We start from the raw sequence: 18,545 nt of genomic DNA on the forward strand, positions 1-18,545 counted from the left end.
AAAGAGACTGATCAATAAATAACACCTTTTTATTGAACACGCCCGTCTCTTCCTTTTCTCTACATTCTGATGAGACTAAGAATGCACGTACTGACTGAGTAAAATAAATTGCCTTTTGTTCACACAACTCTCGAGATTTACTCTTGATTAGGGGAGAGCAAAGTTGTCATGTTCTATGGTTGTCAGAAACTAAATCCCTTCTTGTCTAATCAGGGAAGTTAAGTCCTCCTTGAACATTCGAGAAAGTTTCTAGTGAACTCTGAGCTAAGCTGGCAAACCCAAAACTTTAAGTCTAGTATCGACAGTAGTAGACCTAGTTAACGTCTGGCCTAGGCCTTTACTGCTGTAGGTATTATTCCAATGCGCAGAGCCTATTGGGATGATAGGAACTACACTACATGGCGCCCAACGCGTTTGGAAAGGGCGATAAAACTAACGTAAGACATTTAGAGTAACTCAGTCGTGCTTTCTCACTCAGACCCCTTTTCCCAAATACTCCAAAGACGTCTGGAGTGGGTGAAAGGTTATATCCGCCAGACCTCACAGGAGGGAACTCCTATGTATGGTTCTTGGTATAGTCAACGTTGAAGGATACACAGTTCCAAAATATTGTGCATCTAATCTTTGTTTCCATAAGAAACCTGATCTGCAAACAAAAGAAATAACCTTCAGGACAGTAAAATGTCAGACAATGAAGAAGAAAGAGGCAGTTAGATTAGCAGCTGAACTCGCAGCGGCTGATGCTGCAGCACTAGATGCGGACGGGGATATAATACTCATCCCGGTCATCAAAAGGAGATCTATAACCCTGAAACTTATAGAAAATGGACTGACACCTAGAGGTGGCACAGTCATATTCGTAATAGAGGCACACGAATATCGGCAGACAGAGGTATACTATTCATGGATACATTTTCCAGCAGCAAATGCTGTAACAAAGTACTTCCACTATTACAAAATAGAGGAACCTCCTAATGAGTACACTCCTTTCAAGGAGGTGGAAGTACCACTCAAATTTCAAGAGCATTTGCTCTTATTTGATGGCGCCCTAAAACATAATCACATCACCAGGCTCGGTCCTTTAGGTAGACCAGGAGCAACGTGGCCGGTCCTAGCCGGATTCCAACCACATCCAGACATCGATGGGATGTCTGCACCAAACCTTTTAACACAGCTAAAACAATTAATAAAAATTCATAGACAATTAGTTCAGTATGTGATGCGGACATCAACAATTCAGCCAGCGATTAAACTTCCACAGCTGACCCCTCAACAGGGGAACACAAATAAAATTACACCACAGAACATCCAATCCTGCCTAGGAAAAGTACCGGCTAAACGGGAACAAATACCATTCTGGTTGGCACAGAAAATTACCCAAATAGAGGCGGTGTTTCCTGACACCACCCCGCTAGAAAAGCACAGGATTCTGACTATCTGTCTCCCAATGGGAATCGCACCACACATAGAGGACTGTGACACTTGGGGTACAGTCTTTGCTTCCATCTACACAAAAACGCACGGTGTTCCATCCATTTCGGTAATACCAGATGTGCTAAAACAAATTCAAGATGAATATGGTCCTGAACCCGCTTTAACTCTTGGTATGAAATTACTGAAAGACTTCAAGCAGGTCTCGGCTATATTACCTGCCAACATAAAAGGTGAAGCAGCAAACGTGGCGATCCGCCAGAGGTTAAAAGAGACAGATATAGCAGACCAACCAGCTGAAATTGCCAGAATCATAGAAAAATCCTATGAGGAACTAGGTAGAGATAGTTTAGGTGGAATACCAGTAAAACCACAACTGACTGAAAGTCCAGAAAAAATATTTTTTAATAATAATTCACCAAAAAAGAACTGGGATGGAAACAAACAATCCAATCCTAAAGAAAAGAAATTCCAGTCCAGAGGAAGGTCTCCTAGGCGAAGAGAGAAATCTCCGAACCAAAGACACAGGTCACCCCAGAGTGACCCCTCTGGGAAAAGATATAACCTTAGAAATAGGGATAATATAAAAAAGCCTGATAGATATCAAGACATTGATACACGTCCCTCTCAATCTTTTCAGACTTCCTCGCAGAAATCGGAAAGAAGAGGACGATCAGAACAAAGAGAAGAGCACACCAAGTCCAAAGACAAGGAACCTGCTCAGCTAAAAAAGAAATTACAATTTCCAAAAAAGAAGGTAGCCAGTATCAAGGTAGTTAACAATGCCGAGAATACTGAGGACACAACTGAAAAACGGAGAGTGGGCTCAGACAATGCTAGACAGTGCAGCAGAAGTGAGCATAGCTCGCAAAGTCCTTATGAATCATCTGGAGACAGTGGACACGAATGAATATCTTCAAGTGGAAACTGCGGACACCAGAGTTAGCAAACCTCACAAGATATACGAGATAACATTACGTATAGAGGGAGATAAGACTAGGAAAATAAGGGGACTATTTTGGGATAACCTATCCGAGGGCTATGACATCCTTCTAGCTGAAAAAGACTGGCCACCAGAGTTTGTTAGGGAGTGCCCTCATGGCGAAGAAATAATTATGCCTGCCTTCTCGAATCATATCCCGATTCATAAAAAATGGGCAGTGGCTTTAGCTCCTGCCTTATATAAAAATCATGTAGGATGGGATGAGGACTCTCCTCCTCACAAAATCCAGTTAAAATCACAACCAACTGCACAAAGGCAGTACCCAATTAAGCAAGAAGCTAAAAAACAGGTAAATGAAATACTAGATCAGCTAGAATACCAGGGGGTGATTGAAACTTGCACCTCACAAATGAACAACCCTTTGTTTCCGGTCTCCAAACCAGACAATTCATATCGTCTAGTTTTGGATTACCGACACCTTAACACATGTTGCAAAACTTTTGCAGTGCAAAACTCACACAGTGCTGCACTAATGAATAACATAGTGCGCAAAAAATACAAAACAACCTTGGACATCTCTAATGGATTCTTTTGTCAAAACATAGCACCAGAGAGCAGATATTTAACTGCATTCTCAATAAATGGCACTCAAAAACAATTCTGTCGGTTAGCCCAGGGGTACAAGAACAGCCTGGGGGTATTCTCAGCGAGAGTAACAGAATTACTACAACTATATGATGATGAAGCATTATCTTATGTCGATGACATCTACTTAACAGATGATGACTTGGAGACTCACTTGAAGAGAGTGAACACCATAATACTTGGGTTCGCAGCAGAGGGTTACAAATTCAACTTTAAAAAATCCAGAATTGCCCATCTAACAGTCTTGTACGTAGGATATGAATTATCAAGTATAGCCTGGTTGACAATTTTCTAAGAACTAGAAGAAATGGAAAATTTAGAATATGTAAAAACATACCCTCTGCCAATCGACATTCTGCCTTTACGACATTACGCCTGTGTAATCTATACAGACGGACATGCTCAACCCCCCGTTTGGGGAGAACAGGCATACAACCCCACATGTGAGATTACAAAAGAAGTGTGGCGCGGAGGTAAACTAAAACCTCTATTAACAAAATCACACTCAGTAGAAACTAATTCAGAAAAACAAACTGAAATAATAGCATTGAAAATGGCGCTAGATAATGCGGATCGCGAATTCCCGACACTTATAGTGTCAGATTCATATTACTGCGTCAAATCATATAACAAGGATTTGCAGACATGGATTCAAAACGGTTACAAAGATGACACAGATGCACCAATAAAGCAGAAACTGCTCTGGGAACAAATAGCTCTTTTACAAAAAGAACTACCAAAGACTCACGTGACACACTCACTGAGTCATCAGCGTGATGGCGTTCACGTTGCAGGGAATTCATTGGCTGAGACAGCCACAGCGGCAGCCACTAAATCGGCTCCCGTAGATCGAAAAAAGCGTACATTAAAATACATTGACGGTGAAACAGTGCTGGCAGTAAAAACGTCATCAAAAGGCGACTGCTCAGCGTTACCGATCAACTATCCACTCAATTATACATACATAATCGATGCAAACTCCGTCCCTTTTGCTCGAATCCCTGGAGTGGGGGATAGAGTGATTCCAAACATGGACAGGAGAAACTTGTTAATCGCAGACGCACATATGGGCGAGGGTCTCCGACACCTCAAACTAAAAGATTCTCTGGAAGAATTACAATCACGGTACTGGTGGCCAGGCATGAGTCTGCGTCACACCATGTTTGTAAAAAACTGCCCAAACTGCAACAGAGATCGCAGTGGGGAGAGAAACAGTTTAATACCTCGTCGGTTTACTCCAGGAAAAATCAGGAGTAAAAAGGAAGGGTTGCGATTAACTTATACAGGCTAGTTCCACTTATAATGTAGATCACCAGCACTCGGCTGACGTCCGGACTGTTATACAAAGATTTGCGAGTCTAAATGGCATATACGCTAAGAGCATGCTATGTTTAACCATTGTCTCCACTCTAGCCCTCAAGCATGGGGGGAAACATGGCCAAATGAGCATAGCCCAGCGGGAATCTTCTCACTTCCTTCCTGAGGGTACGGGATGGTGTAAAGAAAAAACCAAGGCATAAAGCAATCTATAACGGAAAGGATATTAGGTACGGGAGCTGGGTGGGTCAAACATCTAATAAGTGTCCAACGTAGTCTCAATAACTTGCCAAGAAATTCTCTGAAGGGATTCAGTCCGTACGAATTATTATTCGGAACTAGGATGATTATCTCTGACCTTGACAGTCAGACTTCAGTGGTGAAAGAAAAAAGCTTTGATATCAAAGACCGTTTGGCTATTTTGCAGGACTTAAACAAAACAAGAAAAGACCTGAGCAACATAAAGTTGAAACAACAGCCAACAACCACTGAAGAACCACCACCTGTCCCAGCAAGACCTGTCTGGATTCCTAAAGTCGGGGATCTAGTCAGGGAGAAGATCGCGGTAAAGAAGGAATTTGGGCCTTCTTACAGAAAAGCAGTTCCTGTCTTGTCTGTCAACGGGACAAGATCAGTTGTACTACCGCCACTTGCTGGTAAAAAGGAGAACCGAGTTGTATCCATCGACCTGGTAAAACCACAACATGTGGCCGATAACAAACAGTAGGCCAAGTGGACTCCCAATAAGTAGCAGAACACCAAGGTTTGCTACCAGTACAGAGGTTCTTACGAAGAGGCTCATCACATTCGAAACGCCTACAGAAGAACAACAAGGACTATGCAGCAATGCAATAGAACTCAGACCTCTGAAAACCCAAATAAAAACATTTAGCAGAGACACGCCAATCTATAATGAAGTACCAAGTGAAAATGCAACCAATGAACCAATTGGAACAATTGACAGAACTGCTTCCGGCTACTTCATAAACTTCGATGATTCCTCTGAAGGCTTCACTGAATCAAAGACACAGCCATCATCAAAAACCTTTAAAGATAAAGCTAAAGCTAAAGAACTTTTGAAACAACTGAAAGAAACATATCTGATTTCTCCATGGATTGAATTTTGGGTGGGTTTTGGTGCATTTATCCTCATACTTTGGCTCATCATGGTACTTACTTTGGGACGCTTCATTGAGGGAAAATATGCTAAAATGGACACAGCAAGTCAGAAAATCAACTTGATCCTCAAACCACACACATCTTCACACGTCGAGAAAAGAGAACTTTCTTCAGCCAACTTCACAGCCAATCCGATACCTGGTGGGGTAGCCTGGGACAACACTGACTATGAAATTTATGGTCCGGTCGAGATCCTGAAATATCCACACCAAATTAAGATCTCCTTGAGTGACTTTGTAAAACCAAACTCATTTGCTGATGATTGGGACTTCGAAAGCATTAATAATATGATGTCTGATTTAGTAATGTCTGCTAAATTTACCAAACATGATTATTTGCAGGGTTCTACCAATTATGATAGTATGTACTGTTATAACCACTATGGTAACCATTTTTTACATAGATCTGCACAACCTAGAAATGTTTTAAATTATAATCAATGGGAACATTGTGCAACACCTCGAAAAGGGAGCTCAAGAACCGTTTACGACAAATATTCATATTTTTCAGGTTTTAACACAAGTAATGCTGAAGCATTTTATTTTAAATTGTCAAATAAGACAGGGACCAAGACCATGATAACCAACACAAAATTGTTATATTCAGACTCATTCTTTGAAAAAATGAATACCTTTGGATTTGATTATTGGGACAAAAATGTTGAATTGAAAAGTGTTTGGGGTACAAAAGAATGGCAAGTACAGGGTATAGAAGCTTTGTTTAGAGCCTGCATGATCCCAGAACAAATGATATTTTTAAATGACACTGTTCAACAGACCACCTGTCTTGGCTTAGCCAAAATCAAAGATTTAAATAAACCGTCTATTCCAAAGCCAACAATGTTTAGCAATAACTCTGATACAGATGAAGAGATAGACGTAAACCATATATTAAACCAAAACAGAACACATCCTGATTGGAAACAGTGGTTGATCTGGCCCACAGATACTAATAACTGTCAAGACAGATTCCTGAACAAAACGAAGGGGTTCAAAATGACCAGGCCAGACCCTAGATATCCTCAAAGACATCACCCAGGGATAATAACCACCTACAGTGTGGGCAAATTATGCCTTCAATGGCTACAAACTTCCACACTGGCAGAAATTAAGCAACACCTAACTTTACTTACTGATGGTGCTGACTTGCGTGATTTCACTATGGGACCACGCAAACAGCGTCAAAAGCGTTTCATAGCAGCCTCTGTATATGCAGCATACAATGAGGCCTGGAAGGTTACTCAAATTGAAACAGCAGAGAGAATACGGGAAATTGACCGTATTAATTTGGAAAAATCACTTTCTGTAGTGGACAATGGGTTAATGACTCTGTCCTCCAGAATTTTTTCTTTGGACAGCATTGTGTCTTCAGCAATCGATATATTATCGCAAGACTTACTGTTATTACAACACGGTCAGTCACAATTGCGTTCTATTGTACAGCTTGGCTGGACGTTACAAAATCTGCGTTCAGGCTATGTGCCTTGGCGTCTAATCAACACAACGTCATTATTCCAAATCTTTAACCTTACTGATAGACAAATCAGTATGGCACAAAAGGGTGCTGATTATACAATCTTGAGCATTGAAAAACTCGAAAGATTACCAGTGACAATGTCAGAACGACCTGTCAGTGAATGGATAATACATGGGATAATAAATATTCCAATCTCAACCTTCAGGTTTCAATACTGCCAAAAATATATACAGGCTGGCATGTACGAGAAATTGGGAAAGGGGTACCTTAAAACAACATGGAACCTGCCCTATTCACATGCATGTGTCAGTAATAAAGGACAGAAAGTGTTTCTTAGTGGCAACAATTGTGCGATGTCACTAAGTGGCACACTTCTGTGTAACGGAATTAGTTTGCATGGAGCCTGTGAAGGGAATTCATACAACCTTTCATGTCACCAGCAAGGCGCACCTGCAACAGAAATAGAACCATTCTTTCAAAGACTCTATAATGGGAGTTACATTCTTATTGTAGACCGCAGATGTTGTAGTCTTATGCCCGGGACTCCTTATCTAGTAACTACGACTGCGAAGGTCAAGTGCTGTGGACGCTCATTGTTCCCCAGCTCCTTCCCAGACAGGGAGGCAAGGGCATGGCCCGATTTGAAAATTACTTCTATTCGAATAGATACTTTAAGCAGAATGAAAACAGTGCTTCTTCAGACGCCTACCAGGCTCTCGTCATCAAAAGAAACGTATGATCTACAAGTCGCAAGGACGACTGCAGAGATACATACATTATTATCAACTAATTCCCCCGTACATTTCGCGGAAATCCTGAATGAAATCTTAAATATTTCTGATACCAATGGGGTCTCAAAGGTATTTAAGACAGTATTTTCGATGTCATTAACACCATTCAAAGCCATACTGGGTATTTTTCCAGATTTCGTCCATTCGATTTTTGGCGGACTTCCCCTGATCTTGGGACTGATTGCAGGAATCCTATTCTTAGTCCTTATTTTTCGTTATGGCAACCCATGTCACAGACAAAACTCTTGCGACAAGGGAAGAAACAATCCTAGCCATTGGATACCGGGACCGGATATCAAAAATCCTGGGACTCTCCCGGCTTAGAGACCTGAACATGACTTGGTTTCTATAATTTCGACCAATGTGGCAAAGATGTGTTTTACCTGTATTAAGGTGTCTGCTATGCGGAGAAGAATGCGTGTTAGACACCTGTCTGACGCTACAATCGGATGCGCCGATGGATGCAGAAACATTGTTGAGCCCGATCAAGGTTCATGCTTTGTGCTGCCCTCAAAGGCTACCAATCCTGATGACGGCATTCGTGGAAGCTTCACCACTACGATTGATGGGTAGTGAAGTTCAAGATGAAAGCAGCATCGAACAGGTACGACCTTCTGTCAGCAATGCGAATCAGAATGTAAATGGAGACAATCATGCACAAGAATGCATGATTACACCTATTTCCGAGTTAGTGGAACTTTCCCAGGAAGCTGTTGACAGCTTTTTCGAAAGCCTAAATGATATGATGTTCTCACCCGAACAGAAATAGAGACTTTTGAGCAAGCTCGCACACGGCGTTCCCTGAATTCGGCCTTCAACTTTAAATCATAAAGTCACATGAACTATTTTTCACTCCAGTTCACGGACAGCAACTCTTTCAGAAGCCCCAATTCATTTTTTCGGTTTTTCGGGACACTTATCTTCTGCTTAAAGTAAGAAACTATTCCTAAAGAACTAAGAATTCTATTTTTAGATACTTTATAGACTTTAGCTGCCCGCTGGTATGTTCACAAATATTTTATTCTGTGATGGAATGGTCTCGAAACTTTCTTCTGTATTTAAGAAACCATTTCATGTGTAATTCTCATATACCAAATAAGCAATAATGTATACAAATGCGTGATTACTTTAGCATTATTCCATAGCTTGAGTGCATACAATATATATGTCTGCAAATTTTCTGTATATTTGAAGAATTTCAATATGCATTTATGTATTTTGGGGTGGTAAGGTATACACACTACTCTATAGTATGTTGTACTATGTTATACTATGCCTAGATTAGTAAATATGTCCATAGTTAGCGTGGAGTGGGTGTCATGTATTCCTATAGGTTCTGAATCGATCCCCCTATTCCTGACCCTATTCTAGTTAAACAAACCAACAAGTTAACTAGCAGTCAGCCCATGAGGCAGAAAACCCCCATGATGCAGATACCGTTATCTGACGCAGTCACACTACGGCACAGGAACGTGTTATCTGATTAGGTCATAACGCTTGCGATCTAATTAGACAAGCGATATTCCTCCAGCCCCTGATAAGGCATACGGAGTTCTCATAACAAATCAAACCTATGACAACCTGGGCAAAACCCTGCGGCCATTGTTTTGATTTCACAGAGAACTTCATTAAAAGAATGTGCTAACGAGCAAGTCGTATGACATCCTTATTGACGTATCTATGTCCATCCTTACGTCAATCTCGGCACCTTAAAGGTATAAATATTACCGATCTTGCCCTATGCAAACACACGCGTGGTGACGAGACGGAGCAGCCATACTTGCCGAAGCCAAGAGCAGAGCAGACCCCGCTGGCAGCAGCCCCGCCTTCCTGACGCGCTGAGAGACGCGCTGCTTTCTCCTGCCGAGAATCCAGCACCGGCGTTTCTGGGTAGCCCTCGCAGGCAGCCTGGAATATCGAGACCAGAGAGAGAGATACCATTCCTCATTCATCCTAACTTCCAGGTACAGAACTGAATGACCCCTCACAGAGAATTCTTTAGTTATTCACTTGGCAAAAACAAACTTAACTTAAACTGTAACTTTCTATTCCCGCCCACATATTAGACTTAGGTCAGGTACACGGGGTAGGCGTATCTAGAAACACCAGTTGAGTACATTTAGTCAAATGTATATGTGTATGTAATATATTTTATTCATTTTAAAACATCTTATGGCTTAGAAACCATATCAATGTTTTTACAGTATTATTTTATACTATTGCTTTTAATGTATGCACTTTACTTAGCTATAAGTATTGCAATAATATCGATCCATTTCTCTTGTATGAGAAAAGAGACTGATCAATAAATAACACCTTTTTATTGAACACGCCCGTCTCTTCCTTTTCTCTACATTCTGATGAGACTAAGAATGCACGTACTGACTGAGTAAAATAAATTGCCTTTTGTTCACACGACTCTCGAGATTTACTCTTGATTAGGGGAGAGCAAAGTTGTCATGTTCTATGGTTGTCAGAAACTAAATCCCTTCTTGTCTAATCAGGGAAGTTAAGTCCTCCTTGAACATTCAAGAAAGTTTCTAGTGAACTCTGAGCTACGCTGGCAAACCCAAAACTTTAAGTCTAGTATCGACAGTAGTAGACCTAGTTAACGTCTGGCCTAGGCCTTTACTGCTGTAGGTATTATTCCAATGCGCAGAGCCTATTGGGATGATAGGAACTACACTACACATTGTTACTTGTAAATGAGATCATCTCGTTTCTTTTGTAAAGGCATCCACCCCTCTGTAAAGCAATCATCTGCTCCATCTGGGCAGGTTTGTTCTAAATAAATGAACCCAATAAAATAAAAAAATAAACACAACAGACATTTCTCACTGAAACAAATACCATTTCCTAAAAGCAATGTTAATTAATAGGTGAAGAAAATCCAATACCTGACACCGAGTTCACTGTATACATTTTAAACAAAACAGATTTAAACCACAAATAAGGGTCGAGTTCTTAGAAACATTTGCATTCTGTTTGCCAGAAAATCCAAAATGTATACCTTTTACAAACACAGCATCATCTGTATAGATGTAGTCCAGAATGACACGCAGGATGTCAGAGTGTATTGGCATTTCCAAGGCTGCAGAGCAAGAAGCCTATACAAATAGAGGATTTTCTGAGCATTAAATATTTTTAAAAAACAGAACTTTCGTTCTAAATACATCAACAAGTTCTGTTAAAAGGATGGCTAATATTATAGGGGTGTTATGCAGACATCGGATTTCATTTATGGAAAAAGTTATGGGCTACAGGTCAATACAAATGTTAGGGAGATCTTATTCAATACATTTAATTCTTAAATAGGCATTTTTACTGCTTACTTACCTAAAAGTCTCTCTCTCTTAAGCTATACGTTTTCTATAAATGTTCCAAATTAGCTTTTTTCTCCAAAAAATACATTTACGAATAGTCTTTTGAGGGGCAGTATTTTTTCACCATCACGTCCAAGTGTATTAAAGACATAAAGGGGGACTTGATAAATTGAGAATTACATAATATTTATAGTCCCATCGGGCAATACTTACAGGAACAAAAAAGCGACTATAGCTCAGAATGTCATGCATTTAGGAGAGAAAACATTCTAAATAAATAAATGTTAGGTAATTTAACCGGTCTAGACAGGCTTACTTAGAGTCTGCGGGACGCAAAAAAAAAAAAACGAAACGCACACAGGTAGATTTGGGGATGTCCGCCCCCCCTTTAAAAACCTCATAAGGAGAGGGACACTTATAGTGGGGGCAAGAGAGGTGGTTCTAGGTCATGTAGATGAGGATGAGGCGAACACACCGCAAATAGAAATTAATGGACGCAGAAGGATTGAGGAGGTAACGATGACTTAATTTACTTATTTGCAGAGTCAAATGTCGAGAAACAAGTGTGGTTTGAGAAATTTCCTAAAAACAGATAAGAGAGTGGCCCTTCATCTGGAAATGTATTCCAAGTCATGCAGTTCAATATGGAAAGGCCTAGATTTTAGTAATCTGGAGGTGTGTGAACCCAGAACGCAGGGCTGGGTGGGGGAGGAGAGTTAAAGAAACTCTGTAGCTGTAGACACTTACTTTGGTAAAGCAACAGACAGTCCCAAGGGGAAGAGTGTGCTGCTTCTAGGCCTTGGTAAGGGTAGCAGGATATTCCTCTGGGTTGATATGGCAGAATTCACTGCAACAATCTTTTCAGGTTCCTTCCCTGTTGCACTGGTGGGATCCTGCGGCGCTGTGCCTGGCACTTTGTTTTCACTTGCAGATGGCAGTTTTTTTTTTACAACAGATGCTGCCTCCATGCCTTCTTGTTGCCGCTCATGAGCAATGACCAGCATTCCTTAGATGTCTGACAGCTGTGTTGTGTGCTGTTGGACACAGTTGAATGCTTTGCTAGACACTCCCTCGAGGGCTGGCCCACACACACACCTACACCCATCCAACACACGTGCTAACAATTAGGTGCCCTGATAATAAAGGGGCCCGAGTGCAGGTACTCGGGGCCATTACCAGTAACTAGATTACGTTGTTGGTGTCTGTTCATTTCCTCAGCATGTGGGCCTAGAGCCCATGGATATCACACTGGCGACGAAGCGGGTCTGTCCCCGTGTGCCTGCTGTGGGGGCATGCAGCATTCCTGCTGGGCGGTCGGTGGCGGCGTGGCCGTGCCTCCACCGTGCTGCCTGCGGCGGTCTGCTGCTGGGAGGGTGCCTGTGAGTGCCTGCAGCTGTCGGCGGTTCTGCTGGCGGGAGAGGAGCGACGGCTTGGCGAGGCCAGCCCGGAGGTGATAGTGGGCTCTGCGCTGCCGCTGCGGCCCTCTGCTGTGGAAGAGAGGCCTGCTGTCCCTCCATTTTGAGCAGTAGCACCTAATGCAGCTCAGAGTTCTGGCTGGTTCCGGTGCACGATGGCTTGAAGCGCCAAGGCAGGGTCAGAGCGGCGAATTCGCACTGCAGGTGGAACTGAAGCAGTGAGCCACCTGCAGTCACTGCCCGTGTTCACTCTGTGACTATCACTGCTGATATCCCCACACCGGTGTCTCCGGCACAGGTGTGGCGTCCTGCATGCGGCCTGCAAGGAGGAACGCTAGGAGCCAGCTGCGCTGCATTAGAGGTACATGCAGATCAGAGGAGAGGGAAAATGGAAAGGCTCACATTCTTATGCAGCTGTGTCTAGCCGCGGTGGGCCAGTTGCATCGCGTAGCCCCCGACTGAGTGAACCTCTCCCTGCTTGAGAGGGTGCCGGCAGGGACTCTCCATTTTGCCCGTTCCTCCCCGAAATAAGGAGGGTGCTGCACGATTACCAGAGTCAGCTGTGGGAAGTTTCCGTCCCTGTGCCGCCATCTCCAAATCACCTGGTGGCCACTCTGCATCATTGCACTTCTGGTTGGTGCTCATGGGACGGTTTGACTCTGATGTGGAGCAGTGCCGTGCCTGCAGGCTCAATTGGCACTAGCACAAGGGCAATGATAAAGACAACGAAATGTGTGCTGGCTACCTGCAGAGGAGGACGATCCCCTGCTATATCCTGTGTGAGCCAAACCCTCTGTGTACCTATCAGTACACTGCTACATGACTGTTGGAATGGCTTTTCCCGCCCTGACAGGTTACTCTTCCTGAATGCTGTTGTGGCCTATGGCAGTACAAACGGCGCCACCAAGTGGCAAGGGCACATGTTTCTGCACACCATCTATAGTCTGGATGTGTTACTACTGAGAGGTCCTATACTGCCACAGCCTCTAACGGAAGAGAATGGTGTTGTGAAAGGCTGCTGAGAAAGGCACAATGGTAAACAATACTTGTTTCAGTCTCCACTTTCAAGGAGATACCCAGCATGCTGGTCTAGATGAAAGCCACCTGGCATATGGTTCAGATGTAGGTTCAGATGTAGGTGGGAGTTGTGAAGATTTTATATTGGCAAAGCGATTCCAGGAGGGGAAAGACTGGAAAAGAATGCTTTGTTTGAGGACTGTTAAAGAGGGATGTCAGTTCCTTGTATTACGTGATTCAGTCAATCGTCCCATGCCTGGAAAAGAAAAGGATTGATTCTGATGGGGTTTCACGTTATGAGTACATAGTAAATTGCACAAGGGCCTGGATTGGTGCATGTGGAATCAATTAGTTTACTTTTTTACGTTGCCGCATTTTTGACTTTGTTGATGATGGGGGCATATGCCTCTGGTGGCATGTGGCCACCGCTGAAAGAGAGCCATGGACATTCCCATGATTTAGTGGCAGGTGGTCACACCTGTAAATGAGAAGGGAGTCCTGTACCTCCCACAGCGATCCAGAGTTGCCGGAATACTTTTTTACAGAGAAGATGGGTATGGAAGGCACTACAGATTGGATCCTATTTTCACTGTCGTCTTTGAGCTGGCTGGCGCATCTAGGAAGCCTCCCAGTCCTATTGACAGGACCAGACCGGGGAGCGGTCTGTGACGGGAGAAGATGCGGAGTCCTAAGGATGTGACGGAGTGAGCAGGAGTCCCCTGTGAGTTTCCGTGGCCTGTCGCCACATTTTAGGACATGTATAACTCATAAAAAGTGGCCTGTCGCCACTTTTTATGAGTTATTTAATGGCTGTCATCCCATCATTAGCCATGTGCATCAATATCATCTAGGGGGCATTAAATGACATGAGTGGAGTCTTACACCGTGTACCGATCTAGTTGTCTAGCTGGTAGCGTGTGCATGTTTGTCCAGGTTACATCTACCCTTGAAGTTGTGCAAGTGACTAGGCGGAGTCTCCGATCTGGTCTTGCGGCTGTCTAGATGCGGACACTAGCAGACCCAGTGGAGCCCATAGGCGGTCCTGTGGCAACTCATTTAAAGAGCCTCCCCGAGCGTGAGAGATGGACTTTATTTTGCACCACCAGCGGATTTCCAAGGCTATAGTCAATGGATTAAGGTGCCTTAATCGATTTCACTCAGCATCCCGATGCACCTATGTATGAGCTAGACAACATAAATTGTCTCACAGCAAGAATACGCTGGCCTGACTACCATCATGTAGGGGAACTGTCAGTTAACTGATGCAAAGCTGGAGGGCCAGACTTCATCAGCACCGTGTTCGTGTCCAGATGTAGCTGGTTAAAATATGGACACGTGCCAAGATTCCAGGGTGCTTCCAGCTGCAACACCACTGCTGTCCTGCACTGTGAGACTTTTAGTTGTTTTTACTTGTTTTTCAATTCCTTACCATAGGCTGGACTTTTGTTTGCTGTTTTTGTTTTCCATATGATTTGGGAGGAATGTTGTGTCCTGTTGGACACAGTTGAATGCTTTGCTAGCCACTCCCTCGAGGGCTGGCCCACACACTCCCTTACACCCATCCAAAACAGGTGGTACCAATTAGGTGCGCTGCTAATAAAGGGGACCGAGTGCACGTACTTGGGGCTATTACCAGTAACTAGATCACGCTGTTGATGTCTGTTCATTTCCTCAGCATGTGGGCCTAGAGCCCATGGATATCACTAGCTGGTTCTTTGTGGCCTCAATCTGGCTAAAGGGGGTTCTGTTGTATGTTCTACTAATACTGGGGTTGTGCCTACTTTATTTTAATCTGTTCATTGCAGGGAGTTTGCTCACATAGGAGTGTAGCCATCTGCATTACCTCTAACAATAGCCAGTGTGTGTCCTTATGTTATCATACGTTCAGTATTTTCTAAAGTGTAGCATCAAGAGCCCCCTAGAGCAGTAGATGTACAAATGACAGTTTCTGACTAACAGTAAGTGCAGTAGATTTGCTGGCTATATAGAAGACAAAGGAGAGATAGCAAAATAATTGTGATGCAGTTATGAATTATTTATTTTTTCTTATGAAGCAAGGCAAATGGGCACCAGGACGTGATCTGTGATGTTGGTGATATGTGAAAGTAGTTATTTCCACATCAAGATATAAATTATAATGTATTTGTCAGGGGGTCCCTACCTGCCACGGGTCCGACGCTGATCACTGTCCCTCTTCATTTCCGCCTCGGCGAGTGCAGGACTGCCACGCCCCCTCTACGGATGCCTGGTTGCGCACGGAGCCGAGTGCTGCGTCAGTGACGTCATTCCAGGATGGCCAATCAGCGATTCCCACGGCGTTGATAGCGCGACCGGTGCAACAGATCAGCGCGACTACGGAAGCCCAGGAGAAAGCTATTGTGGAGTTCGCCATTGCGGAGGAGGACGCTGGAGGAGGAGTGCCCGAGAAGGAAGCTGCGGCCATCATCAAGCCGGGAGGCCAACGGAACCACGCTCCGCCCTGCCACGCTTCACCTGGAGAAGTGTGGCTCCACAAGGTACGGGCGCGTCTACGGGGAGTGTTCAGCAAGGAGGGCGGGAACGGGTAGAGGGTAGCGGGGTGGTTTCATGCAGGCAATGCTCTGCGCAGCGTCACCTCCTACACGCGTTTCAGAGCACGGTTGTGGCCCCTGGTGATCCCCCCACTTCCCTCCCCTCTCACCGGTCTTGCTCCCGACCACGCCAGTAACCCGGTGTATTCTTTTCTTTGTTTTCCCTTTTGAGTGTCTCGGAACCGGAAGTCCTGGGCAGTACCGAAGACGACGGAACAGCCGAGAGGCGGGAGACTAGAGACATTCTACTGTTCAGTTCGCTTCTTGTTTGTGTTGCGTAATAAATACCCTGAAGGGACTTAAAGAAACCCCTACGTTTGGCCATTACATCCTTCCAAGCCCTTAGCAGCCTAGGGGAACCGTCACAAGTGGTGCCGTGACTCGGATGATTGGTCGGACCAACCTCTGATACAAGATGGAGGGTTTAATACAACAAATGAAAGAAGGACAAGACAAACTCGAATGGGCTGTAGGGCAAACCTCCACCCAGGCGGAAGCAGACCGCACCGCCTTCGCCGCAGCCATACAAACACAGGCGGACAGTCTGTTGAAGCTAGCTGAGGGCCAGAATCAACTGCTGACTGTCTTGGGACAAGGGAGGGCTAATGCCCCACCTGGGACCGTAGTCCCTTTACAGAAATTCACTCCAGGCGACGACCCTCTGGCTTTCTTTCTGAACTTCGAGAGGGCTGCCAGAGCCAGTGCATGGCCAGGAGACCGCTGGCCATTCTACCTAGCCCCTCTCTTAACTGGCGAAGCGCAGTCCGCCTATCAAATGATCAACAAAGATGGCACTGCTCTGTATGCGGTGGTAAAGCAATACATCCTGGATCGTTTAGGTGTAGATGAGGAGACACACCGGCTCAAGTTTAGACAGGAACGAGGAACACCCGGGGATCTTCCTAAGACTTTGTTTTATAAAATAAAAGCGTCTGCTGACCTGTGGTTGAAGCCTCAGGAGGGGAACATAGACGAAGTAATGAATAAAATCTACTTAGAACAATTTCTTGAGGCACTGCCCTATGGGACACAACGTTGGTTGAAGCAACACGCAGGACTCACTCTAGAACATGCCATTGAAATGGCCACGTCGTATGCCCGTGCCCAAGGGCGTCCCCCTACCAAGGAACCAGAGAAACCTCTCAAACCTTTGCCTACTAAATTCGAAAAGAAATATACAAAACCCCAGTTTGAACCACCACGGCCTCGTTTTCCCAAACCTGACCTACAACCAAACCCTGGTCCCCAATGCTATGACTGTGGTGAATGGGGACATATCGCGAGGTTCTGCAGAAAAAAACCAAAGGAAAAGGATGACGAACCTATGGACGTCAGTTATGCTCCTTATTCACTGTTGTTCGCACAAGAGACAGGACCAGTCTTCTATGTGAGTGTAACTTTATATGGGAAAGTGGTTCGGGCATTACTGGATTCTGGGTGTAGGCACTCTGTAGTCCGACAGGAACTTGTCCCCTCCTCCTGCCTTATGCCAGGGAAGTCGGTACACATACGATGCGTTCATGGGGACGTTAGAGAGTATCCGCTAGCCACCATCAGCCTGTGTTCTGCTGCCGGCACAAAAACAGAAGTAGTGGTAGGGGTCATGGCTTCCCTCCCTGAACCCGTGATCATAGGCACTGACAACCCCGGTTTTACTGCCCTTCTGTCCGATGCCTTACAGGCCCTACCCCGCAGTGCGCTACTTGTTCCCGAACCCTGGGCTAGGGATAAACACTTCAGAACAGCACAATTGAACGACGCCACTCTAACGAACGCTTGGCAAGTGGCCCGTTCTACTCAGGATACACAACAGAGAACGTACCCCACCTTCATTGAGAAAAATGGGTTGTTGTATAGAATAGCCAAACCAGACGAGACACCCCAGCTGTTAGTCCCTCTTGCCTTCCGGGACCAGATTCTTTTTTTTGCACACGCTCATCTACTAGCGGGGCACTCAGGCGCCGAAAAAACAGGTCAGGCCATTTTAAGGCATTTCTTTTGGCCCGGAGTACATGCCCAGATACAACGCTACTGTCAGGAGTGTCAGATATGTCAGAGGAAGAACCCCTATGTTCCTCCCCCAGTTCCTCTGAATCCTTTGCCTATCATAGGGAAACCATTTGATAGGATCGGAATGGACCTCATAGGTCCCCTGCCCAAGTCGGCAAAAGGACACCTGTACGCCTTGGTACTAGTGGACTACGCCACTCGGTATCCCGAAGCCTTTCCGCTCCGGGCAGCCACTTCTACGGCCATCGCTCAAAAACTGGTTGAGGTATTTTCTAGAATGGGATTCCCTCGCGAAATCATCACGGACCAGGGAACACCATTTGTGTCACGCTTAATGGCCCAAGTCTGTATACAGTTAAGAGTCACCCACATTAAAACCTCTGTTTACCATCCTCAGACAGATGGCTTAGTCGAGAGGTATAACGGCA

The 18,545-nt window shown here is 44.5% G+C and overlaps 1 protein-coding gene across 3 annotated transcripts in view; it reads right to left on the reverse strand.

Annotated features, from left to right (window-relative positions):
* Positions 1-18,545, reverse strand: part of IBTK (inhibitor of Bruton tyrosine kinase) — an 876,521-nt gene that overhangs the window by 438,996 nt on the left and 418,980 nt on the right. For all 3 annotated transcript variants that reach the window (XM_078648126.1, XM_078648125.1, XM_078648127.1), the window contains one exon: positions 10,793-10,889. In XM_078648126.1, coding sequence (XP_078504252.1) covers positions 10,793-10,889 — 97 coding nt within the window. The remainder of the gene's footprint in view (positions 1-10,792; positions 10,890-18,545) is intronic.

Source organism: Lissotriton helveticus, chromosome 6 (assembly GCF_964261635.1).
Source record: "Lissotriton helveticus chromosome 6, aLisHel1.1, whole genome shotgun sequence".
NCBI classification, from domain to species: domain Eukaryota; kingdom Metazoa; phylum Chordata; class Amphibia; order Caudata; family Salamandridae; genus Lissotriton; species Lissotriton helveticus.